This window comes from Trametes versicolor (genome assembly GCF_000271585.1).
Source record: "Trametes versicolor FP-101664 SS1 unplaced genomic scaffold TRAVEscaffold_2, whole genome shotgun sequence".
NCBI lineage: Eukaryota > Fungi > Basidiomycota > Agaricomycetes > Polyporales > Polyporaceae > Trametes > Trametes versicolor.
This window is the reverse complement of record NW_007360322.1, coordinates 1,353,751-1,366,092: the sequence shown is the minus strand read 5'-3', so window position 1 is coordinate 1,366,092 and position 12,342 is coordinate 1,353,751. Positions and strand designations below refer to the sequence as shown.

At 59.0% G+C, this 12,342-nt stretch overlaps 4 protein-coding genes across 4 annotated transcripts in view; 2 read left to right on the top strand and 2 right to left on the bottom strand.

Moving 5' to 3' along the window:
* Nucleotides 1–577: 577 nt before the first annotated feature.
* On the bottom strand, nt 578–3,268 carry TRAVEDRAFT_43152 (uncharacterized protein; the record flags this gene model as incomplete). The annotated part of the gene is made up of 2 exons (XM_008035595.1): nt 578–1,809; nt 2,587–3,268. 2 exons carry the CDS (start codon nt 3,266–3,268, stop codon nt 578–580), a joined length of 1,914 nt encoding a protein of 637 aa, XP_008033786.1.
* A 1,877-nt stretch (nt 3,269–5,145) lies between these two features.
* On the top strand, nt 5,146–7,151 carry TRAVEDRAFT_114132 (family S53 protease; the record flags this gene model as incomplete). Its single annotated transcript, XM_008036064.1, has 8 exons — nt 5,146–5,334; nt 5,393–5,658; nt 5,716–5,941; nt 5,996–6,106; nt 6,158–6,357; nt 6,411–6,548; nt 6,601–7,042; nt 7,095–7,151. The coding sequence occupies 8 exons, from the start codon at nt 5,146–5,148 to the stop codon at nt 7,149–7,151; spliced, it is 1,629 nt and encodes a 542-aa protein (XP_008034255.1).
* A 312-nt stretch (nt 7,152–7,463) lies between these two features.
* On the bottom strand, nt 7,464–7,993 carry TRAVEDRAFT_26381 (uncharacterized protein; the record flags this gene model as incomplete). The annotated part of the gene is made up of 2 exons (XM_008035348.1): nt 7,464–7,490; nt 7,554–7,993. 2 exons carry the CDS (start codon nt 7,988–7,990, stop codon nt 7,478–7,480), a joined length of 450 nt encoding a protein of 149 aa, XP_008033539.1. The 3' UTR covers nt 7,464–7,477.
* A 2,258-nt stretch (nt 7,994–10,251) lies between these two features.
* TRAVEDRAFT_84985 (Diaminopimelate epimerase-like protein) overlaps nt 10,252–12,342 on the top strand; it is a gene marked incomplete at both ends in the record, with an annotated part of 3,216 nt that continues 1,125 nt past the window's right edge. The window contains 4 exons of the mRNA XM_008036063.1: nt 10,252–10,299; nt 10,353–10,453; nt 10,506–10,618; nt 10,677–10,948. Coding sequence (XP_008034254.1) covers nt 10,252–10,299; nt 10,353–10,453; nt 10,506–10,618; nt 10,677–10,948 — 534 coding nt within the window. The remainder of the gene's footprint in view (nt 10,300–10,352; nt 10,454–10,505; nt 10,619–10,676; nt 10,949–12,342) is intronic.

The following is a 12,342-nucleotide window of genomic DNA, read 5'->3' as shown; positions in this document are numbered from 1 at the left end:
GAGGGCGTCGTTGGTGAGTCGCGCGGGGAAGCCGTGGGAACGCCTCCATAGGCTCCATATGGCCGCGGATGGAGACAGGGCGTCTCCGCATATTGGGGGGGAGTCTCCAGCGCTCAATCCAACCACCTGTTACCATATAGGGCCCCTGGTTCCTGAGGTCATTCCTGATGCAGAGTGTGTACGGGAGCATTACGGGGCCCATGTTTGTTTCGTAGAGGTTTCAAGCGATTTCCCCGGTTCCCGAGAGGCAGCCCAGTCCATCGTACAACTGGTCGTATTTATGTATGGGAAGCGACACATACAGAGAGGTTTTAAGGGTTTCAGACGCGTCCTAGAACGCGAATGTGCGCGACGCGACTGGTAAGTTGTCCTCTGAAGGCTCGCGTGCCGTCGGCACATTCAAACTCAGACGTTCCCACGGGGGACCTCACCACCCCCCCTCACACGTAGTTCCAGCCTCCCTTCGGGAGGAACGATTGTCTTCCGCCCCGAACGTGAGGCTGGTTTACGAGCCTAATACAAAGTGGCCGCTGGTTTGAAGTTCGAACACCGCGGCTACGCAGACCTACCTCCTCGGTCAAGCCGCCGAAAAGTTGAAAAACTCCCAATCAGAATCACCCTCGGCGGGAACCAACGGCCCAGGCGAGTCGTTTGACGTTGTCTCAGACTGCCCGCAGGAGCCGTCTGCAGCAGCAGCGGCCGTCGCGGCCGCGAGCCTCAGCGGGACACCCGCAGAGTCCTCGCGTGCCACCGACTGTGCTTCTACCAGTAGCACAGAAGGATGCAGGGCCTGCAGCCCTGCATCCGTCTCCGAGTCGCTGCCGTCAGCGTCGGCATCGTCGCCTTCGCCTTCGTCGGAGAATAGGCTGTCAAGTGCATTCGTGGACGTGTCTTCAAGTTGGACAGGCCCCAGGTCGGCCAAATTCTGCCAGTCGTTCGCTACGTCGTGGGCAGGTGCAGACGGGGAGAGAACACCTTTGGATGCAACGACTGCGCAGCCTCCGATGTCCGAGATGTGCTCGCTGACGCTGGTGTCGCTGTCTGCCCCGGCTTCGTTGTCCTCGACCCAGAACCCGACCCACGGATCGTTGAAGAGGTGTATGTTGCCGTCATCCCCGTCGGAGGTCTGCGCTTGTGTGATCTGGGGCTCGCCGCCGGTGGTGGCCATCGCGCACGGTGAGTCCTCTTCGCTCTCATAGGCTGCTTCGCTATTGGTTTGGCTTCCGGCGAGGCATAGAAGCCCATTCGTACCCGCTTCCTCCTCCTTGATCTTCACTGGGGCGCCCTCTATTATCTCGCGCGCACCACGGGCCCCGGCGCCCCCCAGCTCCTCGCCGCCCAAGACCCGGCAACACTCGCACTTGTACACGAGCACCCCGCTCCCCCCAAGATCCCGCTCCAACTTCCGCCTATACTCGACCCCACACGCCCTATGCAGCGCGCTCGCCCTCCAGCACGGCATGAATACCCCCAGCCACCCCTGCACCCGCAGCGCCCCAGGAAACTTGCGACAGTCCCGGACGTGCCGCAGAATCGCGTCCCGGCGCGAGAACTCGCCGCAGCCGCGGTGCGGGCCGCGGAGCATGCGGTAGCGCACGCCGAGGTGCTCGGACTCGAAGTGTCGCCTGCTGTCGCACGGGCGGGTGAAGGGCTTGGTGCCGCGCGAGCAGAGCTCCGCAGGCTTGGTGCCGTCGTCGGGGCATAGACCGGGGTCTTCGTCGATGAGAGAGAGCATGGGGCACGGCCACTCGCGCGGCTGCCGCTGTGGCTGGACGACGCTGGATTCGGGGGACGAGGGAGCGGTTCTGTCTGCGAGTGGTGGTATGTACGGGGCTATTGCCTGGGCCCGGGCGCGACGTGCCGCTCGCTGTGCTATGCGCTGGCGGGCCTGCACGCTGCTGCTGCCGGGGTACACCTCCGGTGCGGTGTCCCACTGTGCTCCTTGCGGTGCGTCAGATGTGGACACAGGAGTGGCGCTCTGCCCGGCCGGTGCCCTCGGAGCGGGAGTGCGTTGCGAGCGTCGCAGAGGGGCACGGGATAGGCTTGGAGGTATAATATCGGGACGATTTGGTCTCGCGTCCGGGATGTGGGGTGCAGCATGCAGGGGAGGCCAGGGCATGACTGGGGGCGGATAAGTGTACGGGGCACCCATTGTCTGCGCTACATAGCGGTCGCCACCGCCTCGTACGGCACCCATGAAAGGTGAGTGCGGGATAGAAGCTGCGTTCTCCGAGTTCCAACTTCCGGGGCGAGAAGATCCTTGGGTGAAGTGTCCGAGACGGCCCAGATGAGGTAGTAGGGATGTTGACGCAGTATGTGAAGGCGTACCGGAATGGGTTGTTTCAAAAGTGCTACTCCTGATGCTTACAGTGGTGTCCGGAGAGCTGGCCGTAGGTTGACGCACATGGCCATTGGCGGGGTGTGTGGCGTAGCTCGGATAGTCATTGCGGGAATGCCCATGTTCAACGCGAACCCTCTCGGTTGTGACCAATCGTGTCCGTGCGGCAACGTTGCTAGTGTTGTCTGCAGAAAGGACCCGGCCGCTCAGTCTCATTCGCTGCTGGAAAACAGGATACGCTGACTGACAGGACATGGAAGAGGCCATCATTGGCTGTGGGGTAGTCGCCGCAGGCACATCATGGTCTTGTTGCTCTTCGCCATACCAGACTCGTTTCGCGAGCCTCGATGTATAGTTCGTCTCGTTCTCCTTGTCGTCACGAGCTCTCTTGCGATATCCTCTTGGGTCATCCTGTGGCTCGCCAGGGGTCGAGGAGGATAGATGACGAGGGAAGCTAGGGGCGTGCGGCGCAGGAGTGAAGGATGCTGGCTGGAGAAAGAAATCGAGCCGAGAGTGAACCGGTGCGGGTGCCAGTATTTGCGGCCGGGGTGACTGCACGAGGGCGGAAGGTGCCACGGACGGATTAACGAGGGGAGGCCCGGCAGACGATGACGACGGCGCCGATGGGCGGCCCGCCCAAAGGACTTGTGATGGGTCGACACCTGTTGTGGCACCGTCTGTCCATTCTTGCTGGTAGCCGAAGGGGGCGCGAAAGTCTCGTGCAACCTCGTCTTCCTGTACCTGATACGCCTGACTGGACGACGGCAGGGAATAGCTCGGACCGGACGAATGGGTGTCTGGGTGGCCCTGATCCTGCAGATGCCAGTCTTCGGCAGGATAGTCTTTCTCCGGGCTGGCAGCGGCAGGAGTAGTTTGTGCAGGCAGCTCTAAGAAAGCCTGAGCCCAGTCGTATGTAGATGGAGAGGACATTTCGGCTGGTGTCGATGGAATGGGGCTCTGTAGACATGGGTAGAGGAGTTGGGGGGCGGTGGCCCTTTATACCTCGTATTGTTACTTCATTCCAATTGCTCAGGATACGGTTAGGAAAGGTCGAGCCGCGGGGCGCAGAAAAGAACCTCATGAGAAGAATGCTGTACTCGACGCCGTCAGTAGCAGTGAGGCATACATTCGCTTCTTGACGGATGTAGAAGGTCCACTCGCCAGGTGGCCGGGAAGGAGCTGCTGCACATATCAGTCGTCTGTAGATCTCGTGAGAAGATGATCTTCCTGGTTCCTGGGCCACTAGTGCACATCAGCCGCCGCCGCGTAAAAATGAAGAGCATAGCGATGGCGGTGAGGGGCGTATGTTGCTGGAATATGCGATTGGCCAGATATGAGGGACACTGCGGCCTTGAAGACTCGTGTGCTGGATGGAGGAAGACGATCAGATCTCGTAAAAAAAACGGCACTGATCGATAGGACAGTGTACTTTACTAAAAACAGCAGCTGTGTGGCACGTCCATACATGACTCGAGACGAAAAGAAGAGCTGCAACAATTTAAACGGTGGTCTTCATACGGATTGTTTACGAGGGGTAACCGTCCCCCCTCGCGGCAAAGGGAGATGTGAGTTCGCGTTACCCTATTATTTACCTTGAGAATTGAGAGGGGAGGAATTGATCAGTCCAACAACGCACAGTCGTGCATTGGGGGGTTTAGCGTGACGATCAAGGACAACGAGCGGGCGCTAATGGCGGGCGTTGCGGAACAGCCTTGCTTGATTGGGCCAGTCGGCAAACGCCGCCGCAGGTATAAGGAAGCACCTGCTGGAGGCGCCGACGCTCCTCCCTCCTCTCCCTGCGTATCACGGAAGACACAGTAAGTTCCGTCCCCACTAAACCGGCGCAAGGACGCACAATAGATTAAACGGCTTTCTTGAAACTTAGGTGAGTAGTTCGACGATAATCCGGCGAAACCTATGAAGCGATATCTTTGAATATCGGGTGCTATCACCGTCGTGCTGTCGTAGGGCAGCAGGCTTGTACAGTGCAACAATAACGCGATACAGTCGTACAATCTCAACGCAAGCACTGAGAAGTATAATTTGGCAGCATCACCTCTAATTCCAGGGAGAACACGCTCCTCGTGACATAGTTCCCGTACTCGGAACAGTTTCCGAGAACGGTGTTTCCCCCGCTGCCCTTCTTTCACACCTATGCGGTCATTACTCCCGCGCGAAGGACACGCGAGAGAAGCTGTAGATCACGCTCCACTCGTTCCAAGTGAATGTCAATAACACGTTATCGGTCACCCTCCTCACTCAAGCCGGCCTTTGGTTCAACGGATTTGCTATCGCACTCTCGAGCGTCCCCACACTGCATCGCAATCAACACACTTCCCCTGTCCCTCTGACTTCCTTCGATAGGTGCTCAAATAGGACTCTTATCCGCCGGTCATCGTTCGCACCAGCGACTCCCATGCTCGTCGCAGCCTGAGAGCGTTCTGTCGATATACTCGTGGAGCGACCTGCGTATGGGACTTGGTCAACCGCCGGATATACTCGATCCTCACAATATACCGACAATGTCCCATAACAGCGGTTTTTCTCAACCTGCTCCACATGTCGAAGCCCTCCGTGCTTCCCACTCTCAGGGTTTACCGCGCGCAGCTCCGTCGCGCCCGACCATCGCTTCCCCAGCCCACTAGAAGGCCCCGCTTGTTGACTTCCATATAAATACGCCACCATGAACACTCGTTCCGCTCATCACCGGAGTCGCCTCTGGATCACCAACCAAGATGCTCACTCGGGTCGCCCTCCTCGCATGCCTCGCCGCCGTGTGCGCCGCCAAGCCCCTGGTGGCGCGCAGCATGCAGCTGCACGAAGTCAGGGACGAGGTCCCCGACGGCTTCGTGCACTCCGGCGCCGCACCTCAGGACACGGTCCTGAATCTCCGTCTCGCGCTCGTCCAGAGCGACACGGCAGGTCTCCAGAAGGCCCTCATGGACGTCAGTACGCCCTCCAGCGCGCTATACGGCCAGCACCTCACCAAGGAGGAGGTACGTCGTGTCACCTACTTCGGCGACCACTGTACGGTGCTGACCCCGCGCTTTTCAGGTCGAGGAGTTCGTGGCGCCGTCCGCGGACAGCGTTGCTGCAGTCAACGCGTGGTTTGCTGAGAACGGCATCACCGCCAAGACCGTCTCCCCCGCCGGAGACTGGCTCAGCTTCTCCATCCCGGTCAGCCAGGCCAATGACCTCCTCGACGCCGACTTCTCCGTCTTCACCCACCAGGAGACCGGGCAGACGTCTATCCGGACCCTCGCCTACTCCATCCCGGCTGACCTCAAGGCGCACGTCGATCTCGTCCACCCTACCATCACGTTAGTCGGGCTCCTCCATCTGCGTCATTTGCTGCCACTCAAATTAATCTTTGACAGGTTCCCGAACCCGTTCGCGCGTCTTCCGGCGATGGTCGCTCCGCCGAAGGCGAAGCCCGCCGTGAACGTCACCTCTGACGCTGTTCCGGCGTCCTGCTCGTCGACCATCACGCCCGCGTGCCTGCAGGCGCTCTACGGTATCCCGACTACGCCCGCCACAGTTTCCTCGAACAAGCTGGCCGTCAGTGGTTTCATTGAGCAGTTCGCTAACCAGGCCGACCTAAGGGTATGTCGCTATCACTGCGGTGCAGGTGCTCCCGTCACTCACCATGTATTGTAGACCTTCTTGACGACTCTTCGCCCCGACATTCCTGCCACGACCACCTTCGCTCTTCAGACACTTGATGGTGGATCGAACCCCCAGGCCGCGAACGAGGCTGGTGTTGAGGCGGTAGGTGTTCTCGTTTCTGTGGTAAGATCACGGCTCTGACAATGCTTCCAGAACCTCGACATCCAGTACACCGTTGGTGTTGCCACTGGTGTCCCCAACACGTTCATCTCCGTCGGCGAGCGGTTCCAGGACGGCGCCCTCGAGGGCTTCTTGGACATCATCAACTTCCTTCTGGGCGAGAGCGCACCCCCGCAGGTCTTGACCACCAGCTACGGACAGAACGAGAACACCATCTCCAGGGCGCTCGCAAAGTAAGTACCCTCATTGCTCTAATAGCGTCTGATACTAAAGTTCTTTTGAATAGCAACCTGTGCAATGCTTACGCACAGCTCGGTGCTCGTGGTACCTCCATCCTCTTCGCGTCTGGCGATGGTGGCGTTGCTGGTTCTCAGACCACTCGCTGCACCACTTTCCTGCCCACGTTCCCCTCCGGCTGCCCCTTGTGAGTATCGACCTTCCATCACCCTATGCACCAAACTGAAAAGTCCTCTCAGCATGACCTCGGTCGGTGCCACCACCGGCGTCCCCGAGACCTCCGCCAGCTTCTCCTCCGGCGGGTTCTCGAACTTCTTCGCGCAGCCGAGCTACCAGGCGGGCGCCGTCTCCACCTTCCTCACCGCGCTCGGCAACACGAACGCGGGCAAGTTCAACCGCAGCGGGCGCGCGTTCCCGGACATCGCCGCGCAGGGCGACGACGTCGAGATCTTCGTCGGCGGCGAGTCCGGGCTCGTCGCGGGCACGAGCTGCTCGAGCCCGATCTTCGCGAGCGTGATCTCGCTGCTCAACGACGAGCTCGCGGCCGCGGGCAAGCCGCCGCTCGGGTTCTTGAACCCGTTCCTGTACTCGACGGGCGCGGCGGCGCTGAACGACATCACGACTGGGAGCAACCCCGGTTGCAACACGCAGGGCTTCCCGGCGCGCGCTGGATGGGACCCGGTGAGTATCCTTGGGCTTGTGGACGGTGCTGGTGCTAAATGACGATTTCAAGGTCACTGGTCTCGGAACGCCCAACTTCGCGAAGCTCAGGACCGCTGTCGGCTTGTGAAGGGGGAAGGCAATCTTTATATCAAGTAATAACATGGTACGAATCTGAGCAGACGTTACTGGTAGCTAGTGGGCCTCCTAGTCATGTCGTATCACGAGAAGCGAGCGAATGAGTAAAGTACGAAATGCTCCAAACATATGCGACTCTGCAATGTGGTTAAAACCAGAAGGGGGCAGAGATGAAGTCATACTACGAGAGCCTGATAAATATATAGTATATCCCAACGTACAAGGTTTGCATCTTGTCCGAATCCCCACGATATACATGCGACTCAGATGGCGTCGCACGCATACATGTCCAGCACCCAACCTGGAGATTCCAGGTGATCACAAGGCCTCACTAGAGGTTACAGTTGAGCACGGCAGTCCTGAGGGGAAGTCACGAGCGAGCGGCAGCACTTACATCGAAGAATTGAACCACTGCGGCGCCAGGTCGTCCGGCGTGATCCAGTACTTCTCCGCCTCCACCGACAGCTCGACATCCCAATAGGTGCCACGCGTCGCGAGCTCGCCCGGGCCGTCCACATCGAGCTCGATGTTCAACTCCTCCACATAGCATGCCGCGGCGTCGAATACCTCCCGCAGAAGACGCTCGCGATCGAGCACAAGGCCTTCAGGTGGCGAGTTAAACGCGTATACGCGCGGTGGGACGCGCAAAGTTAGAGACCGGAGTGGGACCCCTGCTCGCGCGCGTGCAGCGAGCACGTCGGCGATATGCGGCGCGAGCTCCTCGAGCTCCTCTGGAGGTGCTTCGATGCAGAGCGCCGCGAGCAGAGGGCAGCGAATGGGGGCATCACCCTCGCCCGGCATGAGTGGGAGGAGCAGCTTGTCGTCCAGCATGCAGAACGACGTGCCGCCCATTCGAGAAGATGTGGATTTGGTGGAAAACGCCGGGAAGCGTAGAGACACCAGAGAGGGCGTGAAGTCGAGGACGTCCTGCAGCTGTCGCCGGTTGTGCTCGGCGGGTTGGGAATCGTGCCCGGCGAAGAAGTCGAGCGCTTGAACGGATCCGAAGGGAAACATGGGCTGGAGGCGGCAGCACTGGAAGCTCTCATCGCTGTTGAGCCAGAGCCCCGAGTGAAAGCCTTCTGCGACCACCCACTGAGTACCAGTGGAGATGGTAATCTCGAGGCGAGTCAGACTCGGCATCCACTCTCCCTCGAGCAGCTGGTAGCGCCCGAGCGCATCGGATATCTCTACCCCCTCATAGTAACCAGAATAGCAAAGAAGGCTATCCAAAGCCACGAACACTTCTGCGGGTAGTTTCAACAAAGAAATTAAGTGAAGGGATGTGTCTGGATCACAAGACTTGCACAAGAAGAGCTTGAGGTGAGGGAGCGACACTGGTTGCGGGGTAGAAGGGGGAGGCGCCGCGGGAAGACTGAGAAGATGAAGATATTGAAGCCGAGGAGTACCAATCAGCATGGTGGTGAGAGCGTCCAGGATTGGCACATCTCGATGGATCGATGGACCGAAGCAATTGCATAAGAAGAGGTGTGTGAGGTTTGGAAAGTGGGCACTAGGCACCCAGTAGACTCCCCAGAGGCAGAGAGCCAGGCCTTTCACGGCTGGTATAGACTGCTCGAACGCCGCCGGGTGAAGGTACGCGCTCCATGCCGGATAGCCAAACGACGCTGCAATGGTGACGCATTCGAGGCGAGATCCGTCGACCTTCACGCGTGGCAGGATGAGTTCCTCTCTGCGGCCGATATCGAGCCGGTGCAGGCGAGAACCATTGCGCTCGAATAACTGCTCCAGGTGTCGGTCAGCCGCCCCAAAGAACACAACGGAGATAGGCGACGCCTGAGAACGCTGCATGAAGGTGTTAGCCCTTGCTATACGGCCGTTGTCGACGCGTGTCCACAAGTGGGGCGCAGCGCACGCAATGTTTCGCCACACGCGGCAGACGTGTGTGATAGGGACGAGGGCGCTGTATGCTGGCTCCGAGGTTTGCGCACGTTTAATCCTTCGAACGGCGTTGCGAAAAGCATATCGCTGGTCGCGAAAAATTGCGTATTCGAATATGAGGGTGAGCAGCTCGGGAGGAAGCCGCTGGACCGGCGTGCGCGCGTTCATGTCGTACTTGATCTGCGAGATCGCGTCCGCCATGGTGTCGATCGCCGACAGTCGCTACCAGAGACAAGTCAGTCCAAATGAATGCTAACAAGAGACCAGTAATAAGATGTGCATACCTCATCGTGACTGTAACACAATTGGACGTCAGCGAGCGTCAGCGGCGCATTCGATACACTGTGATGATGATGCACAAGTACTCACGACAAGAGATGTATGTCGTGCATGAGGGAGGGCTTCAGTTGCTCCATTATAGCCAGAAACGGGAGGGACCTGTCGGTCCTGACGGTAGGCATTGCTAAAAGACTGAAAGACGAGAGATGACTTGTTGATGGTTGGTGGGAACAGTGGTAAGAAAATCGCATACCACGCATGCGCATGCCTCGGTCCCTTCGAATTCGAGGCTATCGCTTTGAAGAGGCATCGATATCGCATATATTCCGATCGTCCTCATGGTCATAAAGACGCTCGTCTTTCTATAATTGTGGGAGAGTTGGAATGGTACTCTGTGGTACTTCTCGATCCGTCTCACGCGAGGACCCCTAGGCCTGACAATCCTCATAGATGCCTTACACGTACAGTGCCCCACAAAATACGCGTTTTGGTCCGGGCCATGTTTAGAGCCTCAGAGGTGGTTCTACGTAGTCCGCATTGCGTGCATGGCGAGAGACTCGCTTGGTCCGGGAACTGTGTAAGATCATTCAAAAATGGGGCATTTCGCGCGACTCGACCCGAAATCTCTTCCTGAACCAGCAGGTGGTCTGGGTGTGTGTAAGGCCTCCCGCATAAATTTGGTCTGTTCGGTGTAAAGCATAGAGCCCCTAAAAGCCCCATGTAAGTCCGGGCACTGGTAAGGCATCTGGGAGGATTGTCAGGGGTCCTGTCTCACGATGGGAGATAACAGATATATATACTGCACTCGGAGCTATTATAGAGACTCAGCAGCCCTAGCATGACGAGAGCTCAATCGCGCCTCTCAGGCTTGACCAAAACCACTGCTCGCGATGGACGTTTTTGCGCAGGTTTGCTCTAAAAATACCGTCATCAATACGGTCGAAATGCATACGGGCGGCGAGGTGAGCATCCACGCAAATCTGTCCGACGCTGGCCTGAGCGATGCAACGATAAGCCAACCAGGATTGTCGTGGGAGGCTATCCAGTCCTTGAGGGAGAGACCTTGCTGGATAAGAGAAGCTACGCTGGACAAAAGCTCGATGAAATCCGACAAACGTACGTAGATCAGAACATTCGACACCAATTATCGCTCACCTAACCTGGGAAGGCTAATGCGAGAGCCGCGAGGCCACAAGGAGATGTACGGGGCCATAATCGTCCCAGAAACTGAGCTCACCCTGAGCGGGGAGGCAGATATCGGGGTACTGTTCTGCCACAACGGTGAGTACTAACCCACGCGCGGGAAATCGAAACACACCTTCTGACAAAACGAGTCCAGAGGGATACTCAACGATGTGTGGACACGGTACGATCGCGCTTGGGCGCTTCCTGGTCGACACGCAGGACAAGAACGTGTTCCCGAGGCGGGGACAAGTCCACTTTGACGAAGAGAAAGCCGAGTGTAGGCTTCGCTTACATGCCCCGTGCGGCGTAGTGGACGTGACGATCCCGAGCATCCGCGAAGTAGACAGGGTACAATCGGACCCCGAGCGCGAAGTGCAGTTTGTGAGCGTCGAAAGCTTCGCCGCCGCGGTCGACCTGGAAGTAGAGGTGCCCGAAGAATTGCGATTGGGCCCGTCCTCCCGGCACACTGTCTACGAGGCGGAGATCGTGGCGACGATCCTCGGCATGGAACTGCTGAGGCGCGCGATCCTCTGCTCACGGCACGCCTCCATCGGCCTTGACAACACGGCGGCTATCCAAGCCTCGAAGCTACGTTCTGCGGGCGCCGGGCGTTACTTGACTGACATCTTCCATGCAGCCGTACGGGACCTCAAGCAGGCACGCCCCAACCTGCGCCTCACACTGCGATGGGTCCCGGGGCACACGGATGTCCCTGGCAACGAGGCGGCTGACACTGCCGCCAAGGAAGCAGCCCAAGGCGCCTCGTCAGACACTCAGCACCTCCCGAAGTCCCTCCGGACGAAGCTGCCGCTCAGTGCGACACGGGCACGCCAGAACTTCAAGGCAGTACTCGACCGTCGGGCGGCGAAACGCTGGCGCACCTCCGTGCGTGGCGTGCGCATGGCTGAAGTGGACGGGACAATGCCCTCGAAGAAATACGGCGTGCTGATCGCTGCGCTGCCCAGACGGCATGCAAACCTCCTCGTTCAATTCCGTACTAATCACGTTCCGTTGCAGGCCTACTTGGCGCGCATAGGAAAGGCGCCGACTGCGACATGCCCGACATGCGGCGGTGCACCCGAGACCGTACATCACTATCTCCTCGCCTGCCCCACCTACTCCCTCCACCGTGCAGTACATTTCGCCCCCCTCGGCTTCTCCGGCCGCACTCTCGCAACGCTGCTCAACAACAAGGACGCCCTTCGCCCGCTCTTCACTTTCATCAACGCGACCGGACGGCTCCGCACGGTCGTCGGCGCACTAGTCGGCCCACGCTCGGGTTACCCCGACAGCGACGAGGACGACGACGCCTAACGCCCCTCCTCCCCTGCCGTTCTCACCCACACCCCACCTTTTCTTTCTTTCTTTTGCATATTGCTTGTTTCCGCTGTACTTATACGGGCACGCTGCAAACATAACCTCCGCGCTGGGGCCGGGGGAGTTCCGACGACGCCGGGTGTCTGCCCGGCGGCCGTACCCCTCCCGCAGCAAGAGGCTTGGTGCCCGGCAGCGTAATCGCTGTTGCAAAGTGCGGGCAGGTTTAGATCCCGGTGCCCTGCCATGGTATGGCCGGCGCGGTGTGCGCAGCGTGTGGCCCTCACCCCCCCCTTTTTTCCCTTTTTGCTCGCTTACTATTGTATTCTCTAGCTCGCTGCCTCTACACTCATACTACTGTGCTCGCGGCGGCTCCGGCCGCTGCACCCCCCCCCACCCCCCTACACATGTCTCGACGATCTCCACCGCACCCCATCCCGTAGACACCCGCGATGTATTGCCTACCATAGGGCTCGGCCCTCGAGGGCAATAAACAAGGATACAAA